The 18,241-nt window shown below is 55.7% G+C and overlaps 1 protein-coding gene across 1 annotated transcript; it reads left to right on the forward strand.

The window, feature by feature from the left end:
* On the forward strand, positions 716-15,537 carry PRDM12 (PR/SET domain 12). The gene is made up of 5 exons (XM_018054789.1): positions 716-938; positions 2,683-2,873; positions 4,361-4,516; positions 13,032-13,143; positions 15,131-15,537. The coding sequence occupies exons 1-5, from the start codon at positions 716-718 to the stop codon at positions 15,535-15,537; spliced, it is 1,089 nt and encodes a 362-aa protein (XP_017910278.1).

Raw genomic sequence — 18,241 nt, forward strand, 5'->3', positions numbered from 1 at the left:
GTCCCCCTCCTCTCTTCGCCGCGGGCCGAGCCTCCTTCCTGGCCCGGCGCTTCCCACGGGGAGAGGAGGAGAAAGAAGGTGGGGGGTGCTGCTGGCAGGGCCAGGGAGGGGCGGGAGGAGCTCGGGGTGGGGGGGACCGATCCGAGCGGCCGAGAGCCCCCGCCCCTTGAGCTCTGGCGGCGAAGGCTCCTCGCGCCTGGGCCGGGTACAACAAGTCTGTCCTCCGACGTCAGGGGGTCATTAATAACCAATTAGGAGGGTCACTGCGGCTCCTATAAAGGCGCTGAGATTTTTTGCCAAGGGGAAGACAGACCGGGCCGGGTGTGTGAGAGGCGAGCGCGCGGCGGAGACCCCCTCGCCGCCCGTTTCTCTGCAGCCACCCGCCTCCCACCCACCCCGCACCGCCCGCCCCCGCCTTCCCGCACCCGCCTCCGCCTCCACCCCTGGCTCTCCAGCCCTTCGCGCCGCCTCTGCCATCGCCGCACATTTCCCGTCTCCCTCTGCCTTCTGCCTCGCGCTCCCTCGTTCACTTTCCTCCCAGCCACCCCCTCGCTTCCCGCTCCCTCGGCCCCTCTTCCTTCCCCATCACAACTCTCTTCTCCCGCTCCTGGGCTCCCCCCCAGCTCGTCCAACACATCCCCCGCCTCGGCCGGGCCGTCCGGCCGTCCGTCCGGCCGTCCCTTCGTCCTCGGCGCCGGCGAGCCCCGGGCCGCCCATGATGGGCTCCGTGCTCCCGGCGGAGGCCCTGGTGCTCAAGACCGGGCTGAAGGCGCCGGGGCTGGCGCTGGCCGAGGTCATCACCTCCGACATCCTGCACAGCTTCCTGTACGGCCGCTGGCGCAACGTGCTGGGCGAGCAGCTCTTCGAAGACAAGAGCCACCACGCCAGCCCCAAGACCGCCTTCACCGCCGAGGTCCTGGCGCAGTCCTTCTCGGGCGGTGAGTCGCGCCGTCGGGGCGGATCGCATCCCTCCCTCCCCGCAGCCCCCTGGTTTCCGGGCCCACACGCGCGGGCCGCGGCAGGGACCAGAGGGCGGTGGCAGCCGCTCGCGCCCATCCGGGAGTTCCACACGCGGGCCCGTGACTCAGTTTCTCGTAAGCCGAGCCCCGGCGCAAGCAGCCAAGCCCGGGCTGGGGGGCGCCTCCACCGCGAACGGCTCGAAGTCCGAGATGTGGGCGCTCCGGCTGTCGGCCCGCCGCCCCCGCGCTTCCCCAGCCGCCCCTCACCCCCCTGAGCCGGCGGGTTCCCGGCATTTAAAGCCTTACTAGGCGTGTAATAGCAGTTGACTCAAAAAGAAGGGGTTTTTAATTCATTTAGTTAACTTGGGCTTGACCCGCGAGAGTTCCCACTTAAACCAAGAACTTTAAAAGGCAGCGAGGGCTGGGGAGGGGGCGGAGGGAGGGCGGACAGGAGAGAAAGCGGCGAGAGAGAGCGAGGGAGAGAATGAGAGAGGGAGAAAAGTTTCTTTTCTTTAAGATGTCTCAAGTTCTTACTCCTTATTCATCAACCCGCAAACAATATCTTTCCCCGGCGCTGGCATCTCTGCGCGTCGCCCCCTTTCCCCCTTGACGATTTCTGTTCCTCTCTTAATTTACCGTGCAGACTAATTCCACTTCCATTCACGCTATGTCAACCGTCTAATCCCCCCTTTTTGTAAGGGGAATTCCTCGGCCCCTTTTAAACAAGTCCCCTCCGCATTGAGCTACAATTTACTGCTACAGCATTCTTCCAGGGCTAATGAATTTAGAATTAGCAATTTCTTTCGAATGGAGCCGAATGAATGCGATCACTTTAACAGCGTGACAAATTGCCGGCCGCGCCGCAATGGACACCGTTTAACCCCCTCTTTCAGCCGGCCCGCTCGCCGGGTATTTTCCCAGGTAGCTTAGAGGGGAACCTTGTAAGACATGAAGGCCGCCCCTGTGCGCCTCTCCGCTCCCACCCCGGCTGCCCGGCCAAGGCAGGAGGACCCCCCCCCCCAGGGGGTTGCGGGCCGCCCCGGCTCTTGTCCACTCGGAGAAGCGACTTCGCGGCTGGCCTAGGTCCGGGCACTGCCCTCCCTGGCAACCCCGGATCTCGCCGGGAACCCGGGCACGCCCAGGGTCACCCAGAAAGCGTGAAATACCGCCCGCCGCCGTCGCCCGCCTTTCTTTTTAGCCGCCTCCGCCTCAGAGCCCGACTTCCTTTCCCAGCGCGGTCGCAGCGCCGCGGGCGCGGGGTTCCCCGCACCCCAAGCGAAGTCAGAGCCCCTGGCCGAGCCCCGGGTCCTCCGACAGTGCCCTGCGCCCCGCGCCGGAAAGCGCAGCGCGCGCGGAGCCACGGGAGAACCGCCCAGAACCCGAGCCCGGCGAAAGAGTCTTGGCTGGGCCGTCACCTCCTCGTGGGACCGGGCCTCAGTTTACTCATTGGTTAAGGCCTAAACTGCCGTCGGCCCCGCAGTTCTTAAACTTGGCCGAAGTGGAGGGGAAGGGCGGTTGTGGATGTTCTGAGAATTCGTGGAGAGACCCCAAACGAAAACAAACACAAGAAAACTCTCCTAGAAATGAATCCCAAAGGCACCTCTTGCTTTCGGAGGCTCCGCGGGTTGCTGAGCCTCCACCCCCGGGGGGCGGGGGAGGGGGGGGAAGAGCCGGGCCTCCCTGCCTTCCGCTCTGACCCAGTCCCCCTGCCTGGTGGCCACAGAGGTTCAGAAGCTGTCCAGCCTGGTGCTGCCGGCCGAGGTGATCATCGCGCAGAGCTCCATCCCCGGCGAGGGCCTTGGCATCTTCTCCAAGACGTGGATCAAGGCCGGCACCGAGATGGGCCCCTTCACTGGCCGTGTCATCGCTCCGGAGCACGTGGACATCTGCAAGAACAACAACCTCATGTGGGAGGTAGGCAGGGTCTCCGGGTCGTGGGGGTGAGGGGAAGAGCAGCATGGACTGCGGGGTGTGGGATGTGGGTGGGGCCCTGGCGGCCTGCCTGACCCACTGCTGGTTCTTCCCTTTCTGGGATCTGTAGGCACTTTGGGCTGGGCCATGACTGGTTCCTGAGGTCGATTCCTTCACCTTGCCTGATGTCTGGAGGTTCTTCCCCAAATCACAAGGCGAAGCTTCTCTCCTCCTGTGAACCTTGGGGAGCACTTCTGGGGCTGGGGTGGGGCAGCGCCGGGACCCAGAGAAGTCATGTACCTTGCCCAGAGTCCCACTGGAGACCTGAGAAGCCATTCCTGGGAGCCACCTCCCGGCCACCTGCATTTTTCCCCTCAGAGCCAGCCTTGGACTTGGGGTGATCATGGCTGGAAGGAAGGATGAAGGGAGAGGGTGCTCCCTGGGAGTCGGCTTCTCAAACCAGATGGAACAATGACAGCGGACACGAGTGCCATTGAACTGGCACAGAGTCCGCTTTCTGAGCATGGAGTCAGCTTTCTGAGCACCGGGCCTGCATTCCACCAGATTGTCTCAGCAGCCCAGTGGATTATTATTCCCATTTCAGAGAAGGAAAGTGACCTTCCATCCGAGGACTTCTGTCTCTCCTCCCTACAACAGTGCCAGATGCCAGCAAACACCACCCCCCCCACCTTGGGATAAAGCCAGTCCAGAGCACTTCCTCCTCCTGGGGCTCTCACTTGGAGGAGGTCAGCTGATGCACCCACTCCCTAGTGTCATTTCCCCTCCCTTCCCCAGGGCTCCACCACGACCCCCTCCTAGCAGATGCTCAAGGAGTGGGACAAATCCTGCACGTGGTCACAGGAGCAGCGGGGGACGGTGCGGGGGGAGGCCACGGAGATGCCCCAAGGCCTCTCGTAACCTCACCTCCTCCCACACCTCTGAAGGCCTGGGCCAGCAGTTCCTTTCTCCACTGGCTGCTGGGTTAGGAAGCTGGGCTCCAGGAGATGTAGGAGCACTTCTGGTGGCTCCCGCAAAGAGAGGCCAGGCCAAGGTCCCCAAGTGGGCCAGGCTTCCCTTTATAGGCCCCTCTGTGTCCCCCTCTGAGATCCTGGCCAGCGCTCTCCACTGCTTCCCCAGAGAGCGGGCTGGAGGAGATGCAGTTTTGGTCAGTGATCTCCTGGAGACCCCTCTTCATCCGGGGTTGGGGAGGCTGTGGCAGCAGGAGCCTGTGGGGCCCTGGAGACTGACTCCCTATTGGTCACTTCCAGCCGGCCGGCCTCAGGCAAATCGCTATACTGCTCTGAGCCCTCCTTTCCTCCACTGGAAAACCAAGATGATGAGATGATAATAGCTGTGTCCCCTTCCTGGGAGTGCTGGGAGGCTGGAAAGAGACACTGTGTGGATGTGCTTGGTGTGGGGCCTAGCCCTGGCCCCAGGCAGCACACACCACACAGCCCTGCCTCATCTGGCCCCGATTTACCTGCGCCTAGGTGTTCAATGAGGACGGCACGGTGCGCTACTTCATCGACGCCAGCCAGGAGGACCACCGAAGCTGGATGACCTACATCAAATGCGCCCGTAACGAGCAGGAGCAGAACCTGGAGGTGGTCCAGATAGGTACCAGCATCTTCTACAAAGCCATTGAGGTGAGTGTGTGTATCACTGTGTAGGGGGCAGTGGGGGTGCAGCCGGGCTGGGGTGCAGGGCAGTTGTGTCCAGGGACTGTGGTGGAAGCAAGAGGGGAGTGCTGGGGAAGATGCTGGCCTAGCTGGCCCTGCCCAGGCTGGAGGACTGAAGCCCGAACATCATAGTCTCCAGGAGCATGACCTTCAGGGCAACTTCCTGCTGCAGATCAGAAAGGACAGAACCTTTGACTGAACGCCATTGTGAACATCATGGGTGCCTCAATAGCCAGGTCCCGGGATACCTGCTGAGGGGGTCCTGGGATTGAGAAGCCACAGAGATGCAGAGTCATCAGAAAGCGGTCCAGGGAAAGCATCTGGTGGGGAGAGAGGTACTGAGTCAGCAGTGTTTCGGCTGCACGTTGCCCGTCGTCCTGCATGCATGGGCCACCAGTGACGTGTGGGTGGCGTGGATCGCGACTCTAGCCTCAGCTATCACATCCTCATCACTGGAGGCGTCGGGCTTTTTTAGATGTGGTATGAGCGTGATTGCGTGTAATCCTCATGTGTTTAATCTGTGAGGAAGGCTTCTGTGATCATCTACCATTTACTGGGTCTTACTTGGTAACGGGCAGACTCGGGAGCTTTTACGGGCATTGGAGTGGGGTGGGGGTAGGGGGATGTTAGCATTGATATCTGAGCGAGTGAAGCTTCTCAGACAAGACGGAAAGCGAGACAGCAGGCAGATAGATATCACTTCCCATGATGGGGTTGGGGGTGGGGTGAGGAGCTGGCCAGGCCCAGGGCAGGAGGTTCAAGGGGGATGGAAAGGAGGTATGAAATGCTTGGGCAGAGGCAGACAGGCTTATGGTATTTGGGGAGGGGATAATGGCATGAGTGGTGGTAGTTGAGGAAGCCAGGCTGTTGGGACCCTTAAGACCTTGTCCCTTGGCAGGAAATTTGCTCAGTGTCTGGCCCAGGAGGGGGGCTAGCAGCCCCGCCTCCCCATGGCAGGTTGGCAGCAAGTGCTGTGAGGGGGTGGGGGGGGCGGAGGGGGATCGTGCCCCCATAGTCTTCTGGACCCCATGCTTGTGGAAAGAGGCACGGTGCCTCTTGGGGTGGGTCTGGGCTTGGCTGAGTTTGGGGGTGTTCTGAATGACTCCTCCGTCCTTCAGTCCATTTTCTTCCTGCAACTCAGAGCCTCACGTCTTTCTAAGGCTCTGAGGGGGCACTGGACAGTTGTCACTTAATAACAAAACCCCAGGGAATCTCCCAGGGGTGGCAACAGAATGGCCTTTGCTTGGGCCCTGGTGTGGCCAGGAAGTATGTTCCATCGAGGGCTGGACCCAAGGAGGAGCAGGAAGGGTAAAGGGAGGTTGGGGATGCCCTGGAGGTCCAGGGGTTAGGGCTCGGCGCTTTCAATGCCAGGCCAAGGTTTGATCCCTGTCTCAGTACTGACATCCTACACGCCCTGCTGTGCAAGAAAAAAGGAAGGTGAGCAGTTCTTGGAGTGAAGTTTGCATGAGATGGGGTAGAGTAAAGACAGGACTGATCCGAACCGAGGCTGAGGGTGGAGGTGCTTCTTCCAGGAGAAAAGCCAACCCTAGGATTGGCCTCATGTGTGGCTGAGCCCCACTTCTGGCAGAGAGCACCCCCTCTCACCTGCTCGGTCTCACATGTATCCTTAACATTTGTGCACTGCTCCTTGGCTACCCTGAAACAGATGAGATGGGGGACACACACTCATTCCATCCCTCCCACGGAGAGACGAGCACACGCATACACACACACACGCACACACACAGGGTAAGGATGCCGACGTGATTTTAGCAAAGGACTCCCGACAGCATCAGTCATGGAGACAGGAGTCTCATCTCACTGTTCAGGTCACTGGCTGAGTGCTGAGCAGAGTCAGGAAATATTAACAGACATTTGTACAGAAATTCAGAGTCAGAGGGCAAGGTGGCTAAGATGTGTCTCCACGGAGGAATCTAAGATTATCAGATTTTTAAAAGTCATCTACATTTGACAGGGAATTAAAATTGAAGAAAAGAAGGGAATTTCCTAGTGGTCCAGTAGTTAGGCCTCAGCCCTTTCATTGCCGAGGGCCTGGGTTCAGTCCCTGGTCGGGGAACTGAGATCCCAAAAGCCACCACTCGGAGCGACCAAAAGACAAAACAGAATAAAATACATTTTAAACACTGAAGAAAGAAGATTAGGAAAATATATCTTCCTGGATATGATCTAGATTAGTGGATATCACCAATTTGGCTATCCGTGCTTCAACAGAATTAGCAAGCCGAATGCTGGAGCGAGGGATAAGAAAACACAAAATATCACCCATTTCACTCTAAACAAGTGATGTTGGACACATTTTTTTTTTCTGGTGGTGGCAGTTTTCTTAAAGTGATGCGCCAAAATGTCAGATGCCGCTTACAGGACCAGCTGTGCGTCTGGGTGTGTGTGACTGACTGCCACGCAGCGGGGCTCGGCTGGAAGAAATTCCTGCTGCCCCCCGGCCACTCCCCCAGACGCCTCTGCAGTATGGGGGCTGTTTGTCCTGTGTTTGTGTGAGGGAGCCAAGAAGGGTCTGTGCCATGACCTGTTTTCTTAATCTTCCCGTCACCCAGAACTGCTATGTTTATTTCATAATAGTAACCCGTCTCTTGCGAAAAAAAAAAAAAAAAAAAAAAGATGGAAAGAAGCATCTTCATAAAATAAGCAGAATATACTAATGTGGCTCTGAAATTTTCTATAAATTCAAAAGGAAGGCCGTCCAAATGGAGACGAGGGTGGTGGGTTTCTGGGGCCAGCCGGCCCAGGTGGATTTGGTATCTGGCTGGATTTGCTGGCATGTTATACTAGGACCCTCCTCCCTTTGCTGTCTTCTACCTCGGAAGAATTGACTCTAACCTCAGGTGCCTAAAATGACATTTCTAGAAATTGCCCAGCACGTGGCACATGAGCACTACATGTTAATGCATAAGTCTTTTTCTGGGTGATGGGAGCTGGCTCGAAAGTGGACACACAGACCTGTTTCTCCCAGGAAAATAAAAGAGATAAATAAAATCGGCTGCCCTGCAAAGCAAGAAATTTGACCCCCAAATTCAATACAAGTAAAGTATTTAGGAATAATTTATGCAAATTTTGGATTTGGGAACTGGGAAGAAACTTCTCAGGCTTTCCTCGCCCGATGTTTTGGCATAGGACTGTGCCCTGAAATATGGGCTCTTTCCTTGTTTGTGACTTTTCTTTTTGTTCCAGGCTATTGAACTTCTTCTCCCCCTAGAGCCCAACAGCTCCATCTCTCCATCTTTCTTTTTCTGTGAGGACAGGCTCTATTTTCCTTTCAACCTTGCTCACTGGTGGGTGCAGTTAAGGGACTTTAATTATTAATAATAAGCATCATTAATGATGCTACCATCCGTGGAGCAGCTCCATGTGCCAGCACCACGCTAAGGATATTCGCAACTTTCATCCCCTCAGCCTGGGGCTTTCCTTATCCCCATTTTAATGATGATGAAACTGAGGTTCAGGGGGATCTTGGGAGACTGTTGAGCTGTGGTTTGAATTTGTCTGATCCCCGAGCAGAGCCCTTGGTCACTGCGCCATGGGACCTCCCTGACCAATATCTGTTTGCTGGAACTCTATTAATTGGTGTGTCAGGACATCTGTGGTACAATGGAAATTGATATTCGTCCAGATGACACCGAGGTCCTTCTGGATGAGGGTTTCTGTACCGCCGGGGGCAGGGGCAGGGGGCATCAGAGCCTCTTGGGAGCATGTTCCATGCTGTGACATGAATTTATATTAGGAAAACAAACCCAAACCCCCACACATTTTCAACTGATAATAAAAATTCAGAAATGGGTCAGGACAAAACTTCTGGGCTGACAGGGAAGGTGAAGAAGCACACGTGGGAGATCATGTAATTTGTCAACTTAGGAGTCAGGCTCTGAAATTCACCCAGAGTCTTGATGATGCGAACTTTATGGTGTGGCATTCGTCTCCTTGGGAACTGCTTTGTTTATTGTGTGTCCTGAGTTAGTCTCTGCTATCCAGAAAAGTGAGCAAGCAGCTGATTCTCATTCTCTGAGCCCCGGCGGAGAGCCCCGGCTGGGCCAGGCCAGAGCGTTGACTGGAAAGAAATGGGGCTGGGGTCTTCCCAGGCGGTCCAAGGGTTAAGACATCACACTTCCACTGTGGCGGGAGGGGTGTGGGTTCGATTCCTGGTTGGGAGACTAAGACCCTACATGCCGTGCAGTGGGCACCTCTTCAAAAAAAAGGAGAAATAGGGCTCCTGAGGGCACTAGGGGTCCCTGCAGAGGACCGTGGCTGTTCTTTGCTCTCAGGCGACCAGCATCCGGGAGCCTCCGGCCAGTGGTACTAGGCTTTCAGGGAACAGGCTGCCGGTTCTTGGGCTCTCGTGGTCTCCATCTCTGGGGCCACTGGGAGCAGGCAGAGGCCAGAGGTCCAGGCCAGGAGCTGCCGCTAATTTCCCAGAGCTCTGATGAGAGCTCTAAGAACCTTCAGTGCCCGGCCTCCAAGAGGTGAGGCTGCCTTCCCCAACGCTGCTTTGAGAACTGGACACTTCTTTTTTTTTTTTTCTTGACCGGGATAACCTCAGTTGCTCTCATGTCATCAGTTCTGATTATTTTATTTTAAAACATATTTAATTTTGTACTGGGGTACGCCGATTAACAATGCTGTGATAGTTTCATGTGGACAGTGAAGGGACTCAGCCATACATACACATGTATCCAGTCTCCCCAAACTGGAAACTTCTTGCTGTCTGGGGATGTGTGTCATTGTCAATTCTAGCAGGTTCTTTTTAATAGATTTTCTTTCTTTAAAAACTCTTCTTTTTGTGGGACTTCCCTGGTGGTCCAATGGCTAAGACTCCACGCTCCCAATGCAAGGTGCCCAGGTTCGATCCCTGGTTAGGGAACTAGATCCCACATGCTGCAACTGAAAAAAATAAAAATAAGAGTCCTTCCTGTTGCGACTAAGACCCAGCACAGCTAAATTAATTAATTTAAATGTATATATTCTTTTTGTATAAAAGCAATATGTGCTTATTAATTCTTAAAACATTGGATGCAGCCTGTAGAAGATATGTCCATTTTAATCAACATTAAAAAAAAAAAAGTCTCAAAATGACAAACCTGTCTGAGGGAAAATTCGCAGAAAACCAGAAAACGTGGCTGGGCACCTTGGGTGGGAGAATTACTTTTCCCAATATGCTCCTTTGTGTCTGTGTCACGGTTTTAATTTTTAAAATCCAGGAGTAAAATTAATTTTCGTCCTTTTGAAAAACGTGTCCGTAAACAAATGACTCAAAACAGTCAGTATTAAAGCTCTTATTTTAAAAACATTATCCCCAAGCACCATTCTGAATAACAATCCTCAGAATTCGTGCATTTCCAGATGTTCTCGGCTCCTCATTCATCACCATGATAGTTGTCACTGTTACATTTGTTTTATGTTTCGTAATGGTTATCACTGTCAGTTCAAATGAAAAGGCCGGTGTTGACTTAGGCATTTGACTCCCGGACTGCAAGTCTGGAGATGGCGATGCAGTTTTCAGAGACATCGTGGGGGCTTGCTGACCCCTCTCACCCCACCTCTGGGCTTTCCCCTCCTGCTCAGACGGGGCCAGCACACAGTGGCACCAGCGTGGTATTGGTGTCCTGGGGGCACGTGGGCCAGCCTGTGCTTTTCTTTGTTGTTCTGCCTTGTGGCATGCGGGATCTTAATTCTCCAGCCAAAGACTGAACCTGGTCCTCGGCAGGGAAAGCACCAAGTCCTAACCACTGGACCTCTGAGGAATTCCCCAGCCTGTGCTTTTGATGGTCACTAAAGGCAGAGCCACGGGCATCCTGGGCCCCCCTCGCCACACTGCAGGCTCTGTGGGGACAACTGGGGGACCCAATACCCCAGAGGTGGATGTCCAGCAGAGTGCGGTCACTGTTTTACAGGTGAGGAAAGTGAGGACTGGTGACAGAAGGCCACTTGCCCAAGGGGGCAGGGTCAGCAGGCGGGGAGCCCAAGCAGACCCCGACCTGTGTGGCCCCAGTGCCTGAGCCAGAGCCCTTGGCAATACCATCTCCTGAAGGAAGGGGCATGTATAGATGTCTGGACAGCTGGACCAGACAACTGGTCACTTTAGAAGAACTGTGATGTACAAAGATCTGGTGTCGTCTGAACATTGAAGCCAGGGGCTGGGACAATGTCGGAGGTGACTGACAGAGTCTTAGAATTGGGGGGACCTCAGAGATCATGCTCCCCACCCCACTCATTTGAGGAGACAAGCTTAGGAAGGCTGAGTGCTCGCCTAAGGTCACCCAGGGACCCAGGGACTGAAGGCCCACCAGCACCATCTCTCAGCAGCTTCCTTCATAGTGAATTTATCCTGAATACTTTACTCCATTACCCTCTTTTCTAAGGGGTTCACCGAACCTCTCCCAGCTTTTCCAGCAGGGCCTCCAGCTCTGACCTGCTGGCCTCCTCGATGGTGGCTGAGCCTGTGAATGATCAGAGGCCACGAGGACTCTTGCTGCTGAGCCAGATTCTCATTTATCTGCTTTTAGGCATGGCCTAATTTCCCTTGGCTTCTGAGACTGCATGTGATCTTTCCATATTTAAACCCCATCCATCTGAGCGGGCGTGGCACCCTCTGCCAGGCTCCTCGTCACTCACTGATCACGTGGCTTGCCCTGACACCCCAAGGGCTGTGGGGTCTGTTGGAAAGGGGCATGGGGACCTCAGGCTGAGTCATCAGAGGATGGACATTGCCTAGGCCCCCTGGAACTTTGTTTCTTCCACCCCCTCCTCTCCCTGCTTCCCTCCTCTGCAGAGTAGTGCAGAGCTGGCTCTGATGGTCTGAGGTTCTTCCTGGCTCAGACCAGAGGAACGCAGGTGTGGTGAGCAGAACAGTTCTGTCATTGGCAGGGGTCTGCAGGCCAGAACCAAACGGAAGGGGTTGGGGCTTTCTCTGTGACCCTGGAAGCCAAGGAGAAGGGTCCATTCTAGGGTGATTTCAGACAGCCTACATGGAGTCCTGTGTGATTTTTTTGTATTCACTTCAACTAAAAGAGGACTCACCCGGGGACTTCCCTGGCGGCCCAGTGCTTAAGACTTTGAGCTCTCACTGCAGGGGGCACGGGTTCAATTCCTGATCCAGGAACTAAGATCCCACATGCCACGTGATGCCAAAAAACCAAAAAGGACCCATTAGGAAAACAACCCAGCTGTTGCCTGGGGGTGTCCACCTTGCTCTGGGCTGATCAGAGAGTGACCCCCAGGGTGGGTGCCAAAGTCACTCCTCTGGGGTCCAGGCCTCAGGAGGTGATGGGCCTTGCCCTCTCACCTTTGCTCTAGCTGGCTGGGACCTGAGGGTTCTTTACCTTGAGTAACTGGCTGCCACCAGAGGGGTGGCAGGCCCCTGGGATGTCCCAGAGGAAGGGGTCAGCACCACCTCAGGCATGAGCCTTCCGCAGCCTCCCTGGATTGTCACTGCAGAGCCCTCCCAATGGCAGGTCCTCCCCATGGCAGGTCCTCCCCTGGGAGCAGCAGAGCCCTGTCACTGTGGAGTTCTCTGCCGTAGACCTATTGTTGTTTAGTTCCCAAGTCATATCTGACACTTCTGCACACCATAGGCTATAGACCACTAGGCCCCTCTACCATGGAATTCTCCAGGCAAGAATACTGAAGTGGGGTGCCATTTCCTCCTCCAGAGGATCTTCCCGACCCAGGGACTGAACTCTTGTGTCCTGTATTGCAGGCAGATTCTTTACCTCTGAGCCGCCTGGGAAGCTGTACCACAGGCCTATGACATGACGAGACAGATCCCCTTTAAGGCTGGGTGCCCCGGTATGTCTGGAGGCAGAAGCGTTCATTGATCTGAATGCTTCTTTTTTAGCCATTTGCAGGGAGTCATACAGAGGCCTGTGATGGGGAGAGAAGTGTATGTGACATGGTGCTGCCTCCTGGATGCACTGGTTGAGAGATGTTTCCAGAAAACCATCAGGCAGGGTGTAACTGAGAACCACAGGGTGCCCCGCAGCCCATGCTCCTTGGGGATGTCTGGCTTAGCCCTGCAGACCTGAGGGCTGGTTGGCTCTGGTTCCCCTCGGAGAGAAATTACAAGTTTTCTAGCTTTCCTTCTTCAGTTACTTCTGCTTGAAGCATGGTTTCCATCCCATTGTTGTCAGTCTGGGCGAGCGGCCAGGAGGCAGCTCTGGTCCCAGCAGCAGAGCCAGGATGAGACGGTGAGAAGCCTGGGCAGAGTGGAGCAGAGGGGCGGAGCGTCCCAGGGCCTCCCATGTCTGTGAAGCTTGTTGGAGATAGCCTGGTAGAAAGGGACCCCAGTGTGGCTCTCTTGGGGCTGCGACTGTATCGACATGTCCATGGTGGGAGCTAGGACAGCTCCTCCTGGCTGTGAGCGGACATCCTCCCCTGGCCGGGGGGGGGGGGGGGGTGGGGAGGGGACATCCTCCTCTGCTGCCTCCCGGACTTCCTCTTGCCTCCTTCCCTACAGATGATCCCTCCAGACCAGGAGCTGCTGGTGTGGTATGGAAACTCACACAACACCTTCCTGGGGATCCCTGGTGTGCCCGGACTGGAGGAGGAGCAGAAGAAGAACAAGCATGGTAGGTAGTCCCCATGAGACCACAATGACAACGGACCCACAGAGAGTGAGAGGCTGAGGGTGTGTATGTGTGTGTGTTTGGCAGGGAAACTCCTGGCCTCTGGGGACCTTGGTTCTGCCTCCAGCAGCGTCAAGCATAAGGCACTTCCTGGTTTAAGGAGGCTGATGCCCCTGGAGCCACTGCCATGGTCCAGGCATGGATGGAAGACAGTTCTGATTCTGGACAAAATAGACTGTCTGGGGGCAGACTGGGTGGAGGGAGAAGCAGGGTGTGGCAGAGGAGCAAGGGGCCAGGCAGTAAGGACACTGGATTGAATTCCAGTTCTGCTGTGCAATCTTGGGAAATGGCTCTGCGCTCGGTTTCCCAACCTCTAAAAGAAGGATGTTTGTTGGGCAAGATGATGTCTAAGCGCCCTCCCAGCTCTGTCCATGGTGCTGGACCTGGCACAGAGTAGGTGCTCAGCGTGCATCTGTTGAATGAAGGCTGAGCAGCGTGTGTGCACGTGTGTGTGCTTGTTGGGTGGTGGGGCGGGGTGGGGGCAGCACTGATCATCATGGTAGAGACCATTTGCTCAAGACCTATTTCCTGCCAAGTATTTGGCTAAACCTTTTACAGGTATCATCCCACTTGGGTCCTCATAAAACCTGTGTGATATTTGGTCATTTTTATGTTTAAAGGACGACTCTGAGGCTCAGGAACTACTGTCTATCCAGCCCTTGGTCTAATGCTTCACAAACCATTTTTTCTGATCCTCATAGCAACTTTTTGCTGTGATAAGTAATGATAACGATGTCATCATTACTTTCATTTTGGGGATGAGAAAAGTGAGGTACAGTTCACTGGTACATAGTTGAAAAAGTGAGTTGCCCAGTCAAACCCAACTCTTTGCAACCCCATGGACTGTACCCCACCAGGCTCCTTTGTCCATGGAACTTTCCAAGCAAGAATACTGGAATGGGTTGCCATTCCCTTCTCCAAGGGATCTTCCCAACCCAGGGATCGAACCCAGGTCTTCTGCATTGCAAGCAGATTCTTTACCATCAAGGCCACCAGGTACATAGATGGCACTCAGTAAATAAATGTGGGATAAATTAATGAAAGGTTTGGGGGCGGGGGAGGAGGAGTAGTTATAACAGTTACTACCATTTATGGACGGTTACTATAAGCCTGGTACTTCCTAAGTCCAGGCTTAGGCAGGTAAAGTGCTCTGTACAGAGTAGCCTTTGAAGATGTCAGCTTTTTTGGTGATTATCTCAGGAAGATCCCATGGAGGAGGAAATGGCAACTCACTCCAGTATTCTTGCCTGGAAAATACCATAGACAGAGGAGCCTGGCAGATTACAGTCCATGGGGTCACAAAGAGTCTGACACGACTGAGAGCTGAGCGTGCACATGCACTCAGGTGCATCTGTGCATAATCCCCGTGAGGTCGTAGTAGGTTCCCATTTTTAAAAAACTTATTTTTCAAAATTTACTTATTTAATTTAATCAGAGGATAATTACTTAACAATACCGTGATGGCTTTTGCCTTACATCAACATGAATGGGCCACAGGGCATCCATGTGTCCCCTCCATCCCTCCCCACCTCCCTCCCCACCTCATCCCTCCAGCTTGTCACAAAGCACCTTCACGTAGGTTCTCATTGTACTGGATGAGAAACTTGAGGCTTCCCCGAGAGGGTAAGTCACTAAGTCCCCGAGATCTCGCAGCATGGGTCTGGAGTCCAACTCCTAACGGATGCCAGGTCAGGGCGCTCGCTGCCCCTTTCCACCCCCTGTGCGGCGCCCCCAATCAGTCGGCGGAACGGTCACCCCGACTGATCGATGATCCGAGGCGGCTGAGCCCCGGGAGGGCGCCCCTTGGGGAGGCTTACGGGTGGGGGGCGTGGTGTCGAGCCGCCGGCCTCGGGGATGCTAACGAGGCTGCTCTCTCTTTCTCCTTCTTCCCGCCTGCCTGACCCCACCCGGACTCTGCCCGCGCGGCCAGAGGACTTTCACCCCGCGGACTCGGCGGCGGGCACGGCGGGCCGCATGCGCTGCGTCATCTGCCACCGCGGCTTCAACTCGCGCAGCAACCTGCGCTCGCACATGCGCATCCACACGCTGGACAAGCCCTTCGTTTGCCGCTTTTGCAACCGCCGCTTCAGCCAGTCGTCCACGCTGCGCAACCACGTGCGCCTGCACACGGGCGAGCGCCCCTACAAGTGCCAGGTGTGCCAGAGCGCCTACTCCCAGCTGGCCGGCCTGCGCGCCCACCAGAAGAGCGCGCGCCACCGGCCGCCCAGCGCCGCGCTGCAGGCCCACTCGCCAGCTCTGCCCGCGCCGCACGCGCACGCGCCCGCGCTCGCCGCCGCCGCCGCCGCCGCGCACCACCTGCCGGCCATGGTGCTGTGAGCCCCTGCGCCTGCGTGCGCGGCCCCGCTTCCCCCGCGCGCCCCCGCGCGCCCCCGCCGCCCAGACCCCAGGCCGCCACGCGACACCTGCCGCCCAAGGTGCTGTGAGCACCTGCGCCTGCGTGCGCGCCCCCGCTCCCCGCGCCCGCGCGCCCCCGCTCCCCGCGCCCGCGCGCCCGCGCCCCCCATTCCCCGGGCCGCCGCGCGACACGTGGCTGTCATCTGTCCTGACGCGACCTCCGGCTCTGTAGGCGCGCCCCAGAAATGACGCCCAGGCTTACTCTCTTCCCCCCAGTTTCGCACACGAGGACCCTGAGGGGCGAAGTCCCTCTCCCAGGCCTTCCCTCCCCTCTCCCCGACATCGGCCACCTCTTCTTCAGACGGTCCCCGAGTTGCGCGCCTCTTGAATCGGCTGACCGGGATGATATAGCCCCCTCGTGGGTGGCCGGAGAGGGGACTGAAAGCCTCCGAGGGTCCTCAGCGAGGGGGAGGGGAAAGGGAGACTCCCACCACCCTCACAGAGAGGCGCGTGCTGGGAATGGAGAGCGACCTCCCTGTCCCAGGGTGGGCACAGCGGGGCTGGCACGCGCCATCTCTCTCCTCCTCCCTCCTCAGGGACTGCTATCCTGCAGTGTCGCCCCCTCCTTGAGAGTGGGGGCTGGCGGGCTCAGGAGCAGCCAGAGGAGGCTGGAGAGACCTGCCCTTCCCTGCCAGGATGGGGTGGGGAGGCTTCTCTCCTCCGGGCCACCTGCCCCCCACCCCAAAATGGGCTCCCTGGGGACACACAAGGCACAAATGTGCCAAACAGGCTGGGAAGGAAGGCAAAACCGCGGTGGCTCAGCGGTGAAGAATCTGCCTGCCGTGCAGGAGACCAGGTTCGATCCCTGGGTGGGGAAGATCCCTGGAGGAGGGCATGGCAACCCACTCCAGTATTCTTGCCTGGAGAATCCCATGGACAGAGGAGTCTGGTGGGCTACAGCCCACAGGGTTGCAAAGAGTAGGACACGACTGAAGTGGCTTAAGCACGCACCAAGGCAAAATAGAAATCCACTCCCTGGGATAAGGCCTGCCTCTCTTTGGGCCTACGCTTCCCCTATCCCCATCTGTAAAATGAGAGAATTGGACCAACGCCACCTCGCCTTCAGCTCTAACGTCAAGCTTGGAAAGGGGATGAGGGGCCCTCCTCGCCACCCTCCGGCACCAGGAGGCCAAGACTGGCTTTTCGGCCCGGAAAGCATCTCCGAGCGGTGCGCGATGCCAGGAGGTTCCGCCCTTGGCTCCGTCCGGTTTCCCCACGCTCCGGGCCATGGGCGCCCTCTAGTGTCGCCTTTCCCACCTTGCAGTCATTTACTAGAATCCCGCCTAGAGCGTTTTGTAAAATAAACTATAATGATGAGAAGTATAAAATGTATAGAGTTTTCAAGAACCTGTGCTCTACTTCCAGAAAACGGTCACTTTAACTTTGTATATACTTATCTTAAATGATATTTACGAACCTGTGATATATATTATTTGATTGTACATGTAGAACTGTAAATACATTTGTACCTCTCTTGTATTCTAAAATAAAAATTACTTGGAACATTTACCAGTTAGCATCTGAATGGGTCGACGCTTTTGTCTGCATGAAAGGGAAATGTGGAAAATACCTAGGAGTTGGAGAGCGGGCAGGAAGAGTTGTTTCACCTACTGGTTTTTAAAACAACCATCCTTGTCGCAGCTGGGGCATCAGCTCCCCAGAGAGAAGGCCGCAGTATAAAGCAGTCAAGGCTCACAAGGCGCTGGGCAGATTCCTCCTGGTTTCCAGCTGACTCTCAAATATCAGTGTCTTGCTTTGTTACTGCTCCCAAATCTTCGCTGCTTTTTTATTAATTTTCACGGACAGCTTGAAGGAATCCATGCAGCCTGTGCAGGTGGACCAAGATGGACATCAAGTACCCTCCCAATGCCCAGAATTTCAAAACGCTCTGGTGCCCATTTCCAGACCCTCCTTCAGGAAGAACAAAGAGCAGGGAGGTTATCGGTGTAGAGCCAGGCCCTGGCTGTCCTCTCCAGGACCTCCTGGCCAGGAGAAGGTGCACAAACTGGGAAGTGTGAGTTCACGCCTGTGCTCCAGCATGTAACAGCCGTGAGGCTGTCACCCAACCTGCTGGCATCCATCAGGCTCACCTCTCTGTGCATTCTAGCTGTGTACACACACACACACACACCCCTGAAGATGCTGGAATTCACACTTGTACATACAGGCCATTCCCATTTGGAGCTTCAGGTATTCCCAAAGACCCAGTACTTTGGGAACTGATCTTGCTGGAAGGTCCTGCAAGTTGTTCACTTGCAGGTCTTTGGTGCCAGTGGGGACATCACTCTTCGTACTGCTCCACTTCATCCTGTTAGAAATCTTTCTTCGCCTTTGATTCCTCGAGAGACGTTTTCCGATGCCTCTGGTGGCCCCTGGCCTTCCCCTTCTCTCACTGCAACGGCATTGTCAGACTTCATAAAAGTCAGTGGGCCGGCCCTTGATCAAAAATCTAAATTGCTTTCTGTAGGTAATTTTATGAAGTTCCAACCGGCAGATCTGAAGGGCAACAGCCCCTGCTCCAGAACCCACCTGGTGGCAGCAGGCTGTAATTGCAGACTAAAGTGCTTGTGTTCGATTTCGTTGCTGGCACTAGAGATAACAAGATGAGCTGGGAGGCACTGGCTGC

This window comes from Capra hircus, chromosome 11, assembly GCF_001704415.2.
Source record: "Capra hircus breed San Clemente chromosome 11, ASM170441v1, whole genome shotgun sequence".
Lineage (NCBI taxonomy): Eukaryota > Metazoa > Chordata > Mammalia > Artiodactyla > Bovidae > Capra > Capra hircus.